Source organism: Eleutherodactylus coqui, chromosome 6 (genome assembly GCF_035609145.1).
Source record: "Eleutherodactylus coqui strain aEleCoq1 chromosome 6, aEleCoq1.hap1, whole genome shotgun sequence".
In the NCBI taxonomy this organism is placed as follows: Eukaryota; Metazoa; Chordata; class Amphibia; order Anura; family Eleutherodactylidae; genus Eleutherodactylus; species Eleutherodactylus coqui.
Genome location: NC_089842.1, coordinates 216665527 through 216685775, shown reverse-complemented (window position 1 = coordinate 216685775; position 20249 = coordinate 216665527). Strand labels below are relative to the sequence as shown.

The following is a 20249-nucleotide window of genomic DNA, read 5'->3' as shown; positions in this document are numbered from 1 at the left end:
AACCTACAGATTGATAGAACTACAATTCCTGCAAGCCCTGACAGTTGCAGACCAATTGCATGCTGGGAATTGTAGTAGGTTGAACTCCCCTAACAGCATCTCTTCTTCGCTGACATCCTTCTTCACTCCCCTCTATGTGATTCTGGAGGAGCTCCTCTCTTAACTCCACCACAGACTGCCGATGAATCATGTGAGGGAGGACCTGCAGTGGTCATGTGTAGGGGATGTCACTGCAGCTCCTTCATCCCCTGTACCTGGTAACTGAGGAGGTGGGGTAGAGAATAGGTCATGTCTCCTGCAGTCTGGAACCGTGGAATTGCACCCCAAAACTGAAACTGTCCTGCAGAATCTGGGACGGTTGGGAGGCCTATATTATGACTGGATTGTATGGACTTCTATTATGGACCCTTGTGGAACTTCTCTATGGAAATCGCCCAAAAATATTCTTGTAAGGGGTGGTCCTATCAGCAAAGAGGCCAATATACACAGAAGATCTGGTCTAAATAGTGGGTGGTTTTTTGGAGCTTTATCACTGTATACATTGAGCAGCCATAACATTAAAACCATCGATAAATGAGGTGGTTAACACTGATCTAGTGACAATGGTGCCTGCCAGGGGGTATATTAGGTAACAAGCGGTCACTCAGTTCTTGAAGTTGATGCTAGAAGCAGGAAATATGGGGATGTGTGCGGATCTGAGTGACTCTGACAAGGACCAAACTGTGACATGTAGATGACTGGTCAGAGTATCCCCAGAACGGACGGTTTTGTGGAGTGTTCCTGGTATGTAGGGGTTAGTAGTTACCAAAAGAGGTCCAAGACGGAGAATGGGTGACGAGGTGAAGCCCAAAGCTCACTGATTTGTATAGGATGATGGCCGCCCGTCTGGTTCGATCCCATAGAAGAGCAACTGTAGGACACATTACTAATAACATTCCTACTGGTCATGATAGAACAGTGTCAGATCACAGAGGACATCTCAGCTTGCCGTGTACGGGGCGGTGTAGACGCAGACCCTCGTGCACCACTGAAACTGCCTACAATGGGCACATGATGGTCAGACCTGGACTGTGGAGCAGCAGAAGAAGGTGTCCTTGTCTGAGGTATCATGTTCTACATCATAGGGTTGGCACATTTGACAAAAAAAAATACCGGCCAAGGTTAAAGGGGTTGTGGTTAGGGTCGGGGTTTATCACCAAATATGCTTTACCTCTGTTATTCTAGTAGCTGCAACCAGTAACTTTGTCCCCCTTGGTGGTCTCAATACTAATAGTGCCCCCAGTAGTAACAGAGCCCCCAACAGTGGCCCCAATAGTAATAGTGCCTCCAGTAGTGGCCCCAATATTGACAGTGTCCATAATAGTGACCTCAGCAGTAACAGAGCCCCCAGTAGTGGCCCCAATAGTAAGAGTGTCCCTAATAGTGATCTCAGTAGTAACAAAGCCCCCATTAGCGGCCCCAATAGTAATAGTGCCCCCAATAGTGGCCCCAATAGTAAGAGTGTCCCTAATAGGGATCTCAGTAGTAACATAGCTCCCAGTAGCGGCCCCAATAGTAATAGTACCCCCAATAGTGGCCCCAATAGTAAGAGTGTCCCTAATAGTGATCTCAGTAGTAACAAAGCCCCCAGTAGCGGCCCCAATAGTAATAGTGCCCCCAATAGTGGCCCCAATAGTAAGAGTGTCCCTAATAGTGATCTCAGTAGTAACAAAGCCCCCAGTAGCGGCCCCAATAGTAATAGTACCCCCAATAGTAAGAGTGTCCCTAATAGTGATCTCAGTAGTAACAAAGCCCCCAGTAGCGGCCCCAATAGTAATAGTACCCCCAATAGTGGCCCCAATAGTAAGAGTGTCCCTAATAGTGATCTCAGTAGTAACAAAGCCCCCAGTAGCGGCCCCAATAGTAATAGTGCCCCCAATAGTGGCCCCAATAGTAAGAGTGTCCCTAATAGGGATCTCAGTAGTAACATAGCTCCCAGTAGCAGCCCCAATAGTAATAGTGCCCCCAATAGTGGCCTCAATAGTAAGAGTGTCCCTAATAGGGATCTCAGTAGTAACATAGCTCCCAGTAGCAGCCCCAATAGTAATAGTGCCCCCAAGAGCAAGACCGCGTTTTTGTGTCCTACCCACCCTGAACCTGCGGCCAGATGTGCAGAAACGTAGACACTGGGGTAAAGGTCAGGGCTCACAGTGCCTGTTTACAGCAGGGGCTAGACGGGATCTAGACAGGCAGTGACATACGTGATGATGTGTGGTTCTTGCCCGGCCGCAGGTGATCTCAGCTGACATTTATTTTTTGCCGTTAATAAGGACAGTAAAACATAAATACCAGCCTTTGAAATTAATTATCAGACGGACAACCAGTTGACAGCCAGGTCCATCACTAATCTGGGAAAGAGATGACACTAGGATGCACAATGGGAAGAAGACAAGCTGGCGGGGGCAGTGTGATGGGCAATGTTCTGTGGTGCACTTGTGTCCTGGCATCATGTGGATGTGACCACCTACCTAATCATTGTACAGACAAGTACCCCCTCATGGCAATGGGATTCTGTAATGGCAGTGCTCCCAGCCCGAGCTAGACTAAGCGGGAGGAGCAAAAGTTCTAGAACTTAGCCACACAGTATAGTTCAGGGAAGCAGTCACGCAGCAGCTCAGTGAACAACATATTTATGTTTCCTGCAGATGTGAGACCCACGTCTGAGTGGAGGAAACAAGACCCTGATTCCTGTTATCACTACATGTAAGGATGCAGGCGAACACAAGAGAGCCGGACCTCTGATGTGAGGGTCCCTAAGACCTAAGTTCTTGTATTAAGGCCTCCGGATCAGCCTAGGAACAGGGTATCAGCTACAGAGTGTCCAGCCTCGAACTATAGTTGCAGAGACAGAAACAGCCCAGAGAAGCTCCGGACCATGCTGGCACACGGTGATCTCAGAAATGAGCCGATAGGCCCTACTTCTTCCTGACCGGCACTGCTACTTGCTCCACATTGCCTTTTTCACTCATACATCAGACTGAGGACAAGGACTTTGCCTAAAGCCTGAGTACCTTTCACAAAACATCCCAGAACGGAAGAGACTTTAATGTTGCACTGTTCCCCGCTACTTGGGGCCTGTTACTATTACATTCAAGTTCTCAAGTCCTCTGGCGTCCTGGATGACTTAGAATCATAGAATCTTAAAATGGTAGAGTTGGAAGGGACCTCCAGGGTCATCACCTGGTTCACTGCATCAATAGCTGACGAATTCACTGGCCCACAGCACCGTCTACTGTCTATCATGATGCAAAGGTGTGACCACCATCACGGGAGGCTTAAATTGGGACACTGTTAATATTCCCCTGCCTCTATCCTGGGAAGAGAGGAGCCCATTGTCCTTTCTGCCAGCACCTAACAGCTACCTGGACTTTACCTGCAACGATAGGGCGACTGGCGTAACTATAGGTGATGCAGGGGATGCCGTTGCACCCAGGCTCAGGAGCCTCAGGGGGCCCAGAAGGCCTCTCTTCTCCAAATAGGGAGCCCAGTACTATGAATAAAGCATTATAGTTGGGGGCCCTGTTACAGGTTTTGCATTGGGATCCAGAAGCTTCAAGTTACGCCTCTGCATTAAGGGGTTAAGAGAAGTTGGGGGGCCCCCAAGATAAACTTTTGCACCCGGGCACATGAGCCATTAGCTACACCCCTGGGAAGGGCTTCTATTCCCTGCAACCTTGGAGGGCCCCGACCCTACCATGGGGAAACCCTCCAATATGGTGCCCTCCCACAACAAGTCTTAATGTTATGGCTGATCTGTGAATTTTAGTGTGTAGTTTACTTGATCTGCCTTTAGAACATGTTCTTTTCCTACTTACCTACTTTCTGTAGTTTTCCTTTGAAAAACTGAAGCATAGCTAACTTGGTCTGATACTTGTACACTACAACAGAGATGAAGAGGACAGCCACCACCGCCGTGACAATCAGCATCGGTTTCAGGTATGAGCCACCCTTACCTATGAAATAAGTCAGGATTATAAGAAATGCTCCTGTCTCCTGAGCTGCCTGTAGAATAATGTGAAGAAGACTTACTTGAGATTTTTAAAGTCAGAGTACCGCTTTCTGAAAACAAAGCCCTTTTTGAGGTGTACTTTTCAACCCTACATTGGTAAGATCCTTCATGATACGGTTGTACAGACTTTATATGTAGTACTTTCCCTCCTTCCCTGTATTCGTAGGTAGAGGAGTCTTGTTCCAGGTGTTGATTGTTGTGTATCCAGAAGAAATGGGAACCATTACCTTGAGTCAAAGAGCAAGTAAATGTGAAACTGTCTTCAGACACCACATCAATGACCTTCTGGTTGGTGCTGAGGAAGGCGCCACCTATCGGCTCTGTAAGAGGGAAATATGACAAACAAAGAAGGTTACAATAGCGACATTTCTTCAGTGAAATTCACAGTTAAGCCAAGCTTATTGGGATGAGATATTTGACATTGATTTGGCCTTCAAGAGTCTTACCTATGACCGAGACCTCCAGCTTATTACTCTCAATGGATGAAAAGTGGTTGCTGACATTGCAGTGATAAAACCCGGAGTGCTCCTTCTGAATGGATGCAATGAAGAGCACTTTACCATCTTGTCGGACTTCGTATGTCGCACAGCTCTTGTCTATCTCCACTGAATTGTGCCACCATGTAAATGAAAGAGCGGTACCTTGAGGCGTAGAACACGTGAACGTTACATTACTACCAACCACAATCGCAAGATCCTGTTGGTCAGATCTGAGCTTTGCACCCACCACTCGTTCTGTAAGAAAATACATTTATTTTACTTCTACAGAGTCTAGAAATATGTTTCTCATTACCCCCCCTAGTCTATCTAATCCTGCAATCAACAGAATCCTTGTGTGTAAAGAATAATGTAGACTATGTAGACAACCGGAATGCACAAGCAATGTGCAGAGAGTAGAACCTATTAATTTCAATGTGCTTATTCGCATATCCTTTTCTTGCGTGTGCATTTCTCATGTATGCAAAAATAATAGGACCTGCCTATGGGAGGTGTGCAAATGCATGCGCAATGCAATTTGCACAGATGCACAATATGCTGTGAAAAAAAGAACACACCTGGAACTCATTAGGCTAAATAGCCATTTAAGGGAGGTTTCAGATAGCCGAATGCGCAGCTACGAAACGTAGTTGCGAATAAATTTTTTTTTCTTTTTTTCGACAGCCATTCAAACTCCGCAACATGGTGCAAAAATAGCGAGAAGATAGGTCCTGCCCTATTGTAGTTAATACTACGTGCGGGAAAGATATGGCAAGTCCTATCTTTTCTTGCCTGTACAATTAAAAACGAAATAATTGAAATCACTGGTTTCGTTGTATCCCGATATACGTCCGTGATTATCACGGCTGAATAACTGGGCTAAATCAAGTTCGTCTGTTTAGGTCCTAAATCGGAGCATGTTCTGCCGTGCAAATGAACATGCCCTGCGTGTGCAGAAGGTACAGTAAAAAAGCCTCGCACATAGCGCAGATAACCGTCTGAAGGAGCCGCGAAAGTCTGTTTACACCAAAAGATTTTGCCTTTTGGCGAGCAAACAATGTCAGAGTTCGCCTCGGCAGCCTGTTTATACAGGCAGATACATCGTTGGCTCTTTAAATGAGAAATCGTTCAGTTGTTCACGTTCATGTATAAGTGAGAGCGACTGAATGATCGGCATTTAAATCGTATAATAAGTGAACGAGCCAATGATGATTTTTATGGCTGCATAAAAATGAACGACAAACGAAAACTGAACGATTTAGCATTTAGTGGAACAGGTTGCCACAGGAGTTCTCCGTCAATGGAAGTCTTCAAACAGAGGCTGGACAAATATCTGTCTGGGATGATTTAGTAAATCCTGCACTGAGCAGGGGGTTGGACCCGATGACCCTGGAGGTTCTTCCCAACTCTACCATTCTAGGATTCTTTAATGCTCACACATCTGATTTGCATATTCCCTTCACCTGACAGCACAAGATTGGTGGCTGTCCCAAAACGTTTGTCAGCATAGTGGTCAGTATTCTAGGAAATCAGCTCTTCTACTCAAAACCATAGATCACACCTGTCTCTGGCTGTCATAGAAGCAGGAGCCCTCTTCCACTGCTAAGCTATGTGAAACCAGGCATGACAAGCCACTTCGCCGCAACAATACCCCATTCCTCTGGTGTCTGCCAGCTGAAAATGGAAGAAATTAGATAGAAATTAACCCCTAGGTTCTTTGTAAGATGTTTGCTGCTTCAGCCATGTTTCCTAGCTCTTCCACAAACATGCATGCTTGGATTGACCACTGAAGAAACAAGTTTCATCCTTGCAGCTCCGCCCCTTTTGTTAGGCAGTGCTTTTTTTACTACACAATTTGTGCCATCATTAAGCCCCGCCCCGAAAATCATCATCAGTGATATCATCAAGGGGAGGGGCCAACTGTATAAAAGCACCTGGGACCTCACTTGGAGAAGTAGATGGTGCAGCTCAAGATATGTAGAAGTGTCAGAGACTTGGCACTCTGAACTCTGAATCCAGCGATCAGAGTTCAAATCCCGGTGGAACATGTATGATCTCTTTGGGAGTTCGCCTTCAATGGAGGTGTTCAAAAAAAGGCTGGACAAATATCTGTCTGAGATGAATTAGTAAATTCTCCACTCAGCAGGGGGTTGGACCCGATGATCCTGAAGGTCCCTTCCAACTCTACCATTCTATGATTCTATCAGCCTCTCTCAACGCAAATCAGGAAAACATGGCCAGGGTTCCCATTCTGCGGTCAAACGACCACCCAAAGTGCTGCCAGCACCAGTTCCTCAGAACGTCTCTTCTCACTCATCTACTAGGGTTCCTTCCTCCCTCTCTAGACTCAATTCCAGCAAGACCTAATCCGCTGGAAACTGCAGCTGCTCCCCACTCGGACTCCCCCCTTTCTCAAGTACAAATACTATCACAAAAAGAACTATCTTAGGGCTTTTACCCACTAGCATTTTTTCTTTAACGCTGCGATATCGCTGCGTTTTTTTAATGGAACTTTCCAATGTTAAAAAAATCGCATCGCACAAATATCGCAACAGCACAAACTTGCGATTTTTGTGTGATACGATTTTGATATTAGAAAGTCCCATTGAAAAAAACACAGCGATATCGCAGCGTTTAAAACAAAGGTTGTAAGTAAAAGCCCTAAAACTTCAGTCAATATTACCGCCAAACTGACTAAGGAAATCTAAGAAACTGTATTCCCTAAGGCAGTGGTGGCGAACCTATGGCACGCGTGCCAGAGGCAGCACGCAGAGCCCTCCGTGCTGGCACGCACTGCCGCTGGCTGCTCACCACGTTAGTGAATATCGGCAGGGGCCATGGCTCCCCTGCTGGCATTCACTCAGGAGTGCTGCTAGCTGCTCTGATTCCGGTGCACACAGTATTTTCAGTGTGCAGCTGAGATCCCCCTCCCCTGTCGTTTCCTACTTGGTTCCGCAAGAGCAGGGGGAGGAGGCATCCAGCAGCACACGGACGTCACAGTGTGCACCCGGGATCAGCGCCAGCAGCAGCGCCGAGCAGAAGAGGAGGGGATAAGTATATGGATCTTATGGGGAACAGCTGTGAATGTGTCACTATTACTACTGGGGGCCACTGTGGGAGGTCAAAATTACTGCTGGAGCTGCTGTGGTCTGTCCCTATTACTACTGGGGCCTGTCTATTTTGAAACAGCCCTGTGCTTTTTAGAACGACGAAGGTAAAAATCATACGTTGTGCTAAGCCCTGCCCCCTGACGTGCTGGCACGTTGTGATAAATAAGTGGGTTTTGGGTTGCAGTTTGGGCACTTGGTCTCTAAAAGGTTTGCCATCACTGCCCTAACGGAAGGTTGTGTTGCCGTTTCATATATTCCATAACTGGACATTGTATGAAATAGTGCTGATAATAGTAAAGTGCTAGTGATATTGTTCTCCCAGAATTATTTCCTACAGTGCATAGTGTTATCCTTAGGATCTAGCTAGCCGTAGTTAGCGAAAAGTGATAGTAAGTAAAAGGTTGTAACTGTGTAACCATTACTGCTATACTATTATTGTTCATTTCTATTTCTGTGTTTATCAATAAATATTGTACATTTTGGTTACTCCATCTGCTGCATCTAGAGATGAGCGAGCGTACTCGCTAAAGCAAACTACTCGAGCAAGTAGTGCCTTATGCTCATCTCAAAAAATTTGGGTACGGGGAAGAGCGGTGAGTTGCGGAAGTGAGCAGGAGGGAGCGGGGGGGGGGGGGGGGGGGGAGAGTGAGAGAGAGATCTCCTCCCAATATAATAGTGCCCCCTTTGTATTCCCACAATGTACTAATGGCTTCTTAAGTCATAGTGCCATGTTTGCCCTCCTATATGGTAATGGTGCCCTCTTTGTGTTCCAATCAGCTGCGACACATCTATGAGGCTGTTAGGGTGTGCTGCTGGGATCTGTTGTTCTACATAGGCTTCCAGCAGCACAGCCCCACAGGTGGGGGTTGATTGAGCTGGCTGGGCGTGGTTTTCTTCAGCCAGCCAATCAGCTCCAGTCTGCTGCTCATATATACCAGCTCCTGTGCTAGAGGCTGCTGGGCTTTCCGATGTGTGAACAGTGTTATGTTCTTAAGTGTCGCTGCAGGGTGCTGGACGTGTGGTGTGAACAGTCTTGTTCAGGGTGCATGGTGTGCTGTGTTGTATGCAAATCCCTGGTTTGTTGGTGTAAGCTGCGTTCAGTCCTGTCCTGCTATGTTTTGTTTGCTATCTAGTGTGAGGTAGGTCCCTAGGTTCCAGTGCGGGGCCGTCCCTGTCAGGACGATCGCCCCATGTGCAGGCAGGATTCATGTGGAAGTTGTCTCCTTAGAATAGGGACCCGCAAGAAAACGAGGACCCTTGAAGTGGGCTCGTGGGCTTAAGTATCTTGGCCAAAATACGAACCAATACCTTGCATCATATCTATTTACATCTGTTTATGCATGCAGGTATGCTTGATTGTGTTTTTTGGCGTTTGTCATTCAGCATGTTATGTCTGTCCATGAGCTATGTCTGCTATTTCCGAGTTCCACCGAACTTTTGCCAGTTCATGAGAATGTACGCGTTTCAGGTGGGAGTTAAGTGTGTTGTTTGGGGCCCTCCTCTGTGTGTGTGGTATATCTGTCCATGAGTCCAGATTGCAGTTTCCGTGTTCCGTCAGAGTTCCTGAGTTCTTGTGTGAACTGTACATACCAGAATGGGAGATGAGTGTTTGTGCCACTCCCCTGTGTGGGTTGTGCCATTGCTCTTTTCCCTCTCCTTATCTGTCATACGTGTATGCCTGGGCTCTGTCCTAGGCTCGTGTGACTTGTTCTCTTTCACTTGGGGGTTTGTGTGCATTTGCACAGTATTTTCTGGTTCTGAACTAACGTGTCCGGTTTAGACATGTCGCGATGATCTGCCTTTCCTTTTGCAGCAGACCCTGTGGGTTAGGTACCTGTGTCTCCGGGTGCCCCTCTTTAAGGGTGAAGTACCGTTGGGATGTGTTGTTGGGATATGTTGTACTACATGGGTTTCCAGTAGCACAGCTCCACCAGTGGGGTTGATTGAGCTGGCTGGATGTGGATTGCTGCAGCCAGCCAATCCCCCAGGTCTGCTGCTCATATATACCAGCACCTCTGCTGGAGGTTGCTGGCCTTTCCCGTTTGTTCAGTGTGCTTAGGTGTAAACAGTGTCATGTTCGTGCGTGTCTGCGCAGGTTTCCATACATGTCGTGTGAACTGTATCTTGCTAGTGATCTTTCATCATCTAGGATTAGGTAGGTCCCTAAGTTCCAGCGATCATCCCGCATGTAGACATGTTTCCTGGAGTTAGTTGTCTCATTAGAGTAAGGACCTGCGAGACAATGAGGACCAGTGAAGTTGGCTTCTGGACTTAGATATCTTGGCCAAAATACAAACCAATACCTCATACATTCTATAGTTATTCCATTTGGCTATGTGCGCAGATATGCAGGTGAGTGTTTTGAGTGCTTGTCAGTCGTTGGTTTATGCCTGTTGGTGAGTATGGAGTCCAGTTCGCAGTTCGGCAGTTCCGTCTGATTCGCCTGTCGGCGACTATGAAGTCTGTTTCGCAGTCCTGTCTGAGTTCGCTTGTTGGCGAGCATGAAGTCCGTTTCGCCACTATGCGGTTCCGTCTGAGTTCGCTAGTTCCCGCGGAGCCTGCTGATCCTCTATGGCAGAATTTAGAATTAATTGTATCTGCATTTTTAAGACGTGGATACTATTAACAGTGGCAGTGCAGGAGGCCACACTCTGCTCCCTGTGCTCTCCATCTATGTGACACAGGTGGTGTGATGATGTGATATCGCGTTCGCGCCATCGTTCTGCTGGATCTCAGACAGAAGATGCCTGGCGGTTGAAAAAGGTGCTGAGGGACTGTGAGGGAGCTAAGTGACTTATTATTTTAGTATGGGGGACATTATGTTACTAAAAGGGACATTATGGCTACTAGCGGGACATTATCGCCACTACTACAGGGGGCATTATGGCTATTATTATAGGGGGCATTATGACTTTTTATTGCTAGAGGGGGCATTATGACTACGGGGACAGTATAGCTCCTTATTTACTACAGGGGGGCATTATGGCAGTCCTAAAGTCACTGTATGAGCTGTAGATTGATGATGGGTAGTAGCATTTTTGTTTTCGAACTGACAACTTCCATCAGACTTTACCCTTGTTCAGGTTGTATTAGGAAGTAGAAACTATCTGACTTGACTTTACAGTTCATCTCTTTATTAAGATCATCTGTATAAGATAATAGTGCTCGCCACAATATAACGGTGCTCTCTTTGTATCCCAATAACATATTAGCCATACTAATGTCCTTTAAGGTAATAGTGTCCCCTTTGTGCACCCAAAAAGTAATAGTGCCACTTTTGTGGCCCTATAATAGTGCCCTCTTTGTGCCCCTATAAGGTAAAAGTGCACCCAATGTGCCCCACAATGTAATAGAACACCTTTGTGCCCCGGAAGTCCCTTTTCAATGCCGAGTTTTATATGCTCACTTCCTCCATCTGGTAGCATCTTGTGGAGCTACATGAATCATCCTCCTCCTGTTAAAAGCCATCAGAGAGGGAAGAGACAGAGCAAGAAGGAGGATGATACATGTAGCTCCACAAAGTGCTGTAGCATGGAGGCAGAAGATCATCTGGCTCGGCGGACCTAAAGAAGATGACTTCCACCGTAAATCCACTGGTGTTCCCCTACAAGTTGAGGCCCAGCACTCTGTGCAACCGTATGGGTCACATGTAGATCTGATCGTGATTTCCATGAGAAAAATCAGAGTGTCAGCAGGTTCCAGGGAGGCTGTCTGTAGCTTGCCCAGAAGAAGTATGCCGAGAACAGAGTGCAGTGGCTGATGGATGAAATTCCAGGCCCAGATGACCAATTGTAGTAAAGCACCAGTGCACTGGAGGAGAGGGAATCTCCCTCACCCAGTAACCGGTCCATCTGAAATGCAGTCAGTAAGAAACTGTCATGGCCATGTATGTTGAGGACTCTATCCTTATATAGTTGCTCACCTTGAGGCTGAACTGCCTATGCAAGGACTTATAGAGACTGTGTACTGTACCAGGTCCTAAGGCCGTTCGTTATTAGGGACTGTATGTGTTTGCAACATTTCCAACTGTCAGTGCTGCCTTCCCATGAAGTGTTCACGTGTATCATATGTATCATGTATACAATAAAGTTTTAGTAGGCTTCACAAACTTGTCTCACCATGGACGGAGCACAGGGACTCCACATCCAGACGAGGCTTTACAATGAATTACCTTCAACCAGGACGTAGGTGGTTTTGCTGTATTTGATGATTTTTCTATCGAAGTCCGAAATTTCACACATATATTGTCCAGCATTGAACTCCTCAACTGGGAGAGCTTTGAACACTCGGCCTGTGGAAATAGCTTTGCCATTCTTGTAAATGGTGGGCCGCACAGCTGCATTGGATCTGTCTGGATTCATGGAGAAGTCACAGCTTACAGACATTAGATTACCTCGCTGAATTACTGCAGGATTTACCACGAGAACGGGAGTGGAGAAGAGCTCTGAAAAGAAAACCATAGAATTAATATATCACATTTCGGGGCGGAAATATACATCCTGGCTGGGAAGAAGTTCCCGTGAATGGGCGTACTTTTATGTTCTATCGATGGCTCAGAAGCTGAACCTGCGCCATCTACAGTGGGAGCTGTAATTGACAGCTGGTCTCCCGCTGCAACAGCAGGGATCAGTGAGAACAATGATTCCTGCTGTTAACCCCTTTCATGCCACAATCAATGTTGATTACGGCATGTAAAGGTCACTCCTTCTGTGACATCACCGGCACTTTACTAAGTAATCACGGAGGGCCATGGCAGTTGGATGCTAGATAATGGCGGCTGGGTATGTCATGGCCTGTGATTGCTATGATTAGTGAAAATGCATTGCAGTGTAGAAGTATTGAAACTAGGGATGAGTGAACGTACTCGTTTAGGGCGATTTCGCAATCGAGCACCGCTTTTTTCGAGTAACTGACTACTCGGGCGAAAAGATTCGGGGGGCTCCGGGGGTGAGCGGGGGGGGGGGGGGGGGAGAGAGAGAGAGAGAGCTCCCCCCTGTTCCCCACTGCTACCCCCCTCTCCACCATGCCGCCACCGCCCCCCGAATCTTTTCGCCCGAGTAGTCAGTTACTCGAAAAAAGCGGTGCTCGATTGCAAAATCGCCCTAAACGAGTACGTTCGCTCATCTCTAATTGAAATGTATTATGAGACTGATCAGAGCGCCATAGGTTCAAGTGCCCAACAGGGGACATAAAAAATGTAAAGAAAAAGAAAATGTTAAAAAATAGTAAGGAAAAAAATCTCCTGCACACTTTTCCTCTTTGTTTAAAAATAATACCTCCCCACGCACATGCAGCAACCCATACAATAAGTTGAACATACTTTTTATTCTACGTGACAAACACTGTAAAGATAAAAGCTAAAAAAAAACTGCGCCAAATGCTTTTTTTTGTTCATGTCGCCTCCCAAAAAATCTAATAAAAGTAATAAAAAAAACAAAACACATGTACCCAAAAATGGTACCAATAAAAACTACAACTTGTCATGCAAAAAAACAAGTCTTTACAGAGCTCCTTCCATGGGAAAATTACAAAATTATGGGACTTCGAATGCAGAGACGCAAAATAAAAAATATTTTACAAAAAAAGGGATTTCTGTTGTGAAAAATTGGAAAAACCTAAAAAATATATATAATTACAGTATTGCTGTAATAGTACCGACCAGCAGAAAACACGTATCATGTAATTTATGCTGCATGATCAACACTAGAAAAAAACGGCAGAATTGATGTGCTTTTTCTTTCTGACCTCCTAAAAAAAGTTATACAATGCATTATACGTACACAAGAAATGGCACTAACAAAAGTTACAGCTCGCCATGCAAAAAACAAGCCCTCATGTGACCATGTAAACAGAAAAATAAAAAAGTAACGGCTTTTGAAACGTGAACATGAAAATCCCGAAAAAATTGTTGCTTCCTTATGGCCAATATAGGCCGCGTCACTAAGAGATTAATAGGTTTTAAGTAAATGTCTCCCAACTAAATCCTAGCACGTGTGTGCCAACTGTGACAGATCGTGTGGAAGGCTCTGTCGGGCTCCTGGAAGAGTTAGCAAGTCTCCTTGGGGCTGCATCAAACTACTTTATCTGCTGTATTACTTACTCTGTGCAGAGGCTGCATTTGCATCTAGATGTATCCACCTACCAGTTCTATCTCCTCCCCTCCAGCGCTCAGGGGGAGCAGACAGGGAGCGGCAATTCATCTAGATGTCCATGAATGTTGCCACATGGAAGGCAGAGGAAGTAGATAAAGCAAGTAGTGCAGTCAAAGAGGGACTTATCAAGCACAACAAAGTAGGCATTATTAGCTAATGGGGGAACAAAGTAGGCACTATTGCTTCATGGAAGCACAAAGGGGGCACTATTTACCTTACAAGGGCACAAAGTGGATGCTATTATGTTGTGCAGTGTAAAGGGGGCATTATTAAATTATGGGAGGACTATTAACTAATAGAAGCACAAAGTAGGCACTAATACCTTACAGGGGGCACAAAGTAGGCATTACTACCTTACAGGGGGCACAAAGTAGGCATTACTACCTTGTAGGGGATACTATAACTGTGGGGCACTAATGGGGAATTATTACTTTGTGGGGGCACAATGGATGAATTGTTACTGTGTAGGAGCACTAAGGTATAAAAAGGGTATTATTACTGTAAAGGGGTACTGAGAAAGACAGAGGTAGCAGCAGGATAAAGAGCATCCAGGTACCCCCTTGCTCATGGGGGTGTGGACTGTTAATACTGTTCTACTCGCTTCAATTTCTATGCTAACAGTTTTTAACCCTTCCCGCATTAGGATATAATTATACATTCTGGCTGGGTAAGAGATCCCTCTGTCAAACCCCTAGCTTCCGGTGGCGTCAAGATACAATAATACCAACTTACATCTGATGGATGGCACAGGCTCAGGATGGCACTGACACCGATACTCGCTGATCGTGTTGATAGCGGCATATAACGTGCTCACTGAGGGATGGTGCTCCCTCTGTGATGTCATTGGCCTATGTAATTGTGCCACGCCAATGGGTTGCCATGGCAACCGGGTGCCAGATAATGGCGTCTGGGTCTGCCATGGAACATAATTACTATGAAAAGCGATAATATATAATACATTGCAGTAGAGAAGCATCGCAGGCTGAGGTCTCCTACAGAGACATAATTCTAAATAAAGAAGAAAAAAAAAGTAAATAAAAGCATTAAAAAAAAATTTAAAATTTAAAAACCCACATGTTTGGTATTGTTGCATCCCTAAAGATCTGTACAATGAATTGAAAATGTTTCTTATCCTGTATGGCAAACACTATTAAAAAAAAAAGTAAAATACAGAAATAAAATGTCATTTTATCTCCCCAAAAAACGCAATAGAAGTGATTAAAAAAGCCACATGTACCCCAAAGAGGTAGCAATAAAAACTACAGCTCATCACACAAAAAAATAAGCATCACAGACGGGAATGCAGGAGAAGTTGGAGCTCGATAAAGATAAATCTTGGAATGAATTAGCCTAAAAGGTGATCTAATTGGATGCAGGCCCCTATATCACGGCCTAAAGGGGGGTTTACCAAGTACATGAACCCCAGCAAACTGCCTGCCCCCCTCTTATTACCTTGCACTGTGATCCCGAGCTCTTGGCTGCTCCTTACTATGTTGTTAATTGAGCATTTAACGTAACACGTATAATTGCCGGAATCCTTCATCGTGGCTATTTTAATTGCATATGTATGAAGTTCACTAAAATCCTGTATTTTCTGTCCGTCCTTGTAGAAAGCAAATTCTATCTTTGTGATTCCACGGAGAGGATTCAAGGCTGGATTGAGAGCGGCACCACAGGAGAGGGTGATGGGATCTCCTTCGATCACTGGAGTCGTTTTAACTTTCAGGACCAGATATGTGAAGATTTCTAGGAAAGAAATGTAAAAACATCGGTGGGAATTGTATGAAGGAGAATGGAAGGATCTGTCGTAGTGTCATACACAGCAGGGGGCGACAAAGAGCAGAACAGCAAGCTCCTCCCATTTTAAAGTGAAGATGGAATATATCCTCTGTCTTGAGGCATGATGGGAGTGACACTTAGAAAGAAGGGACTAATCAGCATCTGGTTTATAAGTCATCGACACCATGTGACCAAGAAATGATTGCCAACCCGGTCATGGAAAAATCAACTGCAGATGGAACTGCCCTTTAAATAAATAGAAAATGCACTAAATACAAATGAGAGCAGCAATCTGATTGGATGTGGGCTTTGTGTTCATCAACAACAGTAGTATGGGTCAAACGAGACAAATGTCCAGAAGACTCCACCACAAGTGGACATTGTTAAACCTGTTCCCTGGCATTTTGTCCTGAACTCACCATATGGCCCTACTATATGCTTCATATATATACTATAACTCTGAGACTCTTGCAGAAGAGTTGGCAAGTCTTCTGGTCAGGGAAGGGACAGGGGCATAGAGACCAGAGTCATTGCCCGAAAGCTTTAAAGGGATACTGTCACCAGCATTATAAACTGGCCCCAATAGCGCTCCTTGGCATGTTACACACAAACTACACATATGTTTATTATATATAGAATATGCAAATTGTCCCGCCTCAAGTCACAGAGGCGGGCCCCGAGTCACGCTGTCTGGCCTTTCAGCAAGCCCCTCCAGCATTCTGGCACCTTCTCTTGCCCCTTATCTCAGTGCAAGCATTGGTTCAATCCCAGGCTTGCGCTATGTGGTGGTCTGAAATCGGGATGTCCACACCTCAACTTCAGTGATGCATAGCGATGCGACTTGTTCGTGCCTTGTTCCCAGAGAATCAGTTGTGTAGTGTTGATTATTTCAGGCTAATCGTGAAGAGAAGAAATGTGTATTTTATAAGATAACTGTCAGGACAGTGTCCGGGATATGGGGGTCCCTGAGATATCCCGCAACCCCTGTCCCTGCCTACTTGCCCCCCTGGGCTAACCCCCAGGGCGACAACTGGGCGCGCGGTCCCTACCCTCACTAGGGAAGCGGGACACGGGAAGACAAACAGACACTGAGACAAAACAACGGTAGAATGGTCAGACAATCCGGGTTGGCAACAAGAGGGTACGCAGTACGGAGGGGTCAGGCAAAAACGTAGTCAAGTCCAAAAGCAGGTGTCAGGAAAGCCGGGGTCACAAAGAGTAGTCAGGATAAACGCGGGTGCAGCTGGAGAACCAAACTAACACTGGCAAGGGCTGAAAGGAAAACACACATATTTAAATGCTGTCAGCGCTCCCGCCCCAGAAGCTGATTGGGGCGGGGAGCCTGACAGCAGCAGGGCTAATCAGGGAGGTGCTGGGGGCACGCCCCCAGTCTTGCTGCACAGACAGTTACTAGGGAAGCCAGCCTGGTAGTCAAGTGACTAGAAGCACCAGCTGCCTCCCTAGCAACCCGGCGGCGACCAGTCTTACAGCGGCCCGGGGAGATCACAAGAACCGGGGCTCCCCTATGCCGCACTCCTGTAACCCGGGTGGCAGGACCGGTGGTGTGGGCACGGCGGCCCCGAGAGTTGCAGGTTCTGACAGTACCCCCCCTTCTACGGGGGGACACCGGACCCCCATGGCCAGGTGCGGGCTTAAGCGGGAAAGCCCTGTGGAATGACTGGACTAGGCGTGGCGCATGAACGTCCCTGGCAGGGACCCACGTCCTATCCTCAGGGCCAAATCCTCTCCAGTGGACCAGGTACTGCAGCACACCTCTAACCCGTCGGGCATCAACAAGCCTTTCTACTTCATACTCCAGTTCCACCTGTACCAGAGAAGGAGGGGGCGGGTTCTGGGTGGGTAGAACTGGAGTCACATACTTCTTAAGCAAGCTTTTGTGAAAAACCTTGTGGACCTTCCAGGAGTCAGGAAGTGCCAACTTATATGACACCGGGTTGATAACCTGAGAAACAGTAAATGGGCCAATGAACCGAGGAGCAAGTTTCAGGGAGGGAACCTTAAGTCTCAGATTTTTGGATGACAATAAAACTTGCTCCCGACCACAAAAGGTGCAGAGATAGTACATCTTTTATTTGAGTATTTACGCAGTTTCTCTTGGGAAACCTGAAGGTTCTTACGAACCTGGGCCCAAACTGTGCACAGTTCCTCAGAGGATATGTCAGCGGCCGGATTGTTCGAGACAAAAGGAGTAGAAAGCGAGAACCGGGGATGGAACCCATAGTTACAAAAAAAAGGTGACAATTGGGTCGACGAGTTAACGTGGTTGTTAATAGCAAATTCGGCGAGAGGTAAGTAGTTGGCCCACTGATACTGGTTATCAGAGACAAAAAGTCGCAGGTACTGGATAAGTTCTTGATTCATCCGTTCCGTTTGTCCGTTACTCTCGGGATGGAAAGCGGAGGAAAAAGACAAATTAACGTTTAGATTTTTACAGAAAGCTCGCCAGAAGCGAGCGACGAACTGAACCCCTCTATCTGACACAATATCCTCGGGGATCCCATGTAACCGAACAATCTCCTTGATGAACATTTCAGACAGAAGTTTGGCGTTAGGCAACTTGCAAAGTGGAACAAAATGTGACATTTTAGAGAAACGGTCAACTATTACCCAAATGACCGTATTCCCCAGCGAGGATGGCAGATCAGTAATAAAATCCATGGACAAATGGGACCATGGCCTGGACGGAATGGGCAAGGGAAGAAGAGGACCCTCAGGACGTCTCCTGAGATTCTTCCCCCTTGCGCAAACCGGGCACGCGGACACAAATAACCGTACATCCTTGGCCATGTGCGGCCACCAATAGAGTCTGGATACTAACTCCAGAGTACCCCTGATGCCGGGGTGTCCAGCTAGGACTGAAGCATGTGTCTCCTCTAACACTTTCAATCTCAGTGACAACGGGACAAATAATTTGCCTTCCGGAAGGGCTTCAGGAGCTGATTGTTGAGCGGCGTGTATGAGAGGTGAAAGGTCGGAGGAGACAGCAGCGAGGACCACCCCAGGGGAGAGAATGCTCTCAGGCTCAGACTCGGAAGGTTCCGGAGAACCAAAACTCCTAGACAGGGCATCAGCCTTGACATTCTTAGAACCGGGTCTATAGGTAACAACAAAATTGAACCGAGAGAAAAACAAGGCCCAGCGGGCTTGCCGAGCATTTAACCTCTTAGCGGAATCTAAATAGGTGAGGTTTTTATGGTCTGTGAGTACCGTGATCTGGTGATGGGCTCCTTCCAAAAAATGCCTCCACTCTTCGAAAGCCCACTTAATAGCCAGCAATTCCCGGTTGCCTATATCGTAGTTCCGTTCAGTGGAAGAGAACTTTCTAGAAAAATAGGCACACGGTCTAAGGTTAGTGAGTGTGGAGGGACCTTGGGACAGTACCGCTCCCACACCAAACTCAGAGGCATCTACCTCCACCACAAAAGGGCAGGACAGATCCGGTTGTACTAGGACGGGCGCAGAAGAGAACGCCGCCTTTAGGGTATCGAAGGCCCTCAGAGCCTTAGAAGACCAGGTACTCACATCTGCTCCCTTTCTGGTGAGGTCCGTTAGAGGTTTAGCCACCACGGAGAAGTCTTTAATGAACTTGCGATAGTAGTTGGCGAAGCCGAGGAAGCGTTGAAGGGCTTTCAATGAACCTGGCTGGGCCCACTCCGTGATGGCTTTCACCTTCTCAGGATCCATCTGGAAGTTGCATGGCGTGATGATATACCCTAAGAATGATATCTTTTGTACCCCGAAAACACATTTCTCGAGTTTAGCAAACAGCTTGTTATGTCTGAGTCGAGCTAGCACAGTCTGAACATGGGTATGGTGACTCGGCAAGTCGGAGGAAAAAATCAGAATGTCGTCTAGATATACAACAACGAACACCCCCATGATATCCTGAAACACTGAATTCATGTACCCCTGAAAAATGGCGGGGGCGTTACACAATCCAAAAGGCATAACTAGGTATTCAAAATGACCGAGGGGCGTATTGAAGGCGGTTTTCCACTCATCCCCCTCCCGAATGCGGATGAGGTTGTATGCTCCCCTGAGATCAAGTTTAGAAAACCATTGGGCACCAGCGACCTGGTTGAGGAGGTCAGGAATGAGTGGAAGAGCATACTGGTTTCTGACTGTGATTTTATTTAGCTCTCTATAGTCAATACAGGGCCGGAGACCCCCATCCTTTTTTTCAACGAAGAAAAACCCGGCACCCACCGGGGATTCTGAGGGCCGGATGTGCCCCTTGGCCAAGCTGTCCTGGATATAGTCCCTCATGGATTCTCTCTCTGGAACCGTAACATTATAAATGCGGCCCTTAGGAAGTTTGGCCCCAGGAATCAAGTCGATTTTACAGTCCCATTCCCTATGAGGGGGCAGAGCTTCAGATAATTGCTTGGAGAACACGTCAGAAAACTCGGAGAGGTAATCTGGTAGGGGACTCCCCTCGCAGGTGGAGATTCCCACCTTCACTGGACAAAGGTGGTTGGCACAGCGGGGACCCCACTCTACCAGTTCCAACGTGTCCCAATTTACTACCGGGTTGTGCTCCCGGAGCCAGGGGAGGCCTAGGACGACGTCCACAGACAAATCTCTCATCACCAGAAAAGTGCAGGTTTCAACGTGTAGGGCTCCTATAGTAAACCTTACTTCAGGGGTAACCAGATTAACAACC

At 46.7% G+C, this 20249-nt stretch overlaps 1 protein-coding gene across 1 annotated transcript in view; it reads right to left on the bottom strand.

Moving 5' to 3' along the window:
* The window catches only part of LOC136633177 (Fc receptor-like protein 5), an 81596-nt gene that overhangs the window by 5555 nt on the left and 55792 nt on the right, over window positions 1-20249 (bottom strand). The window contains exons 12-16 of the mRNA XM_066608710.1: window positions 15239-15532; window positions 11806-12078; window positions 4495-4782; window positions 4069-4368; window positions 3855-3992 (exon numbers count right to left, since the gene is read on the bottom strand). Of these exons, the coding sequence (XP_066464807.1) occupies window positions 3855-3992; window positions 4069-4368; window positions 4495-4782; window positions 11806-12078; window positions 15239-15532 (1293 nt within the window). The remainder of the gene's footprint in view (window positions 1-3854; window positions 3993-4068; window positions 4369-4494; window positions 4783-11805; window positions 12079-15238; window positions 15533-20249) is intronic.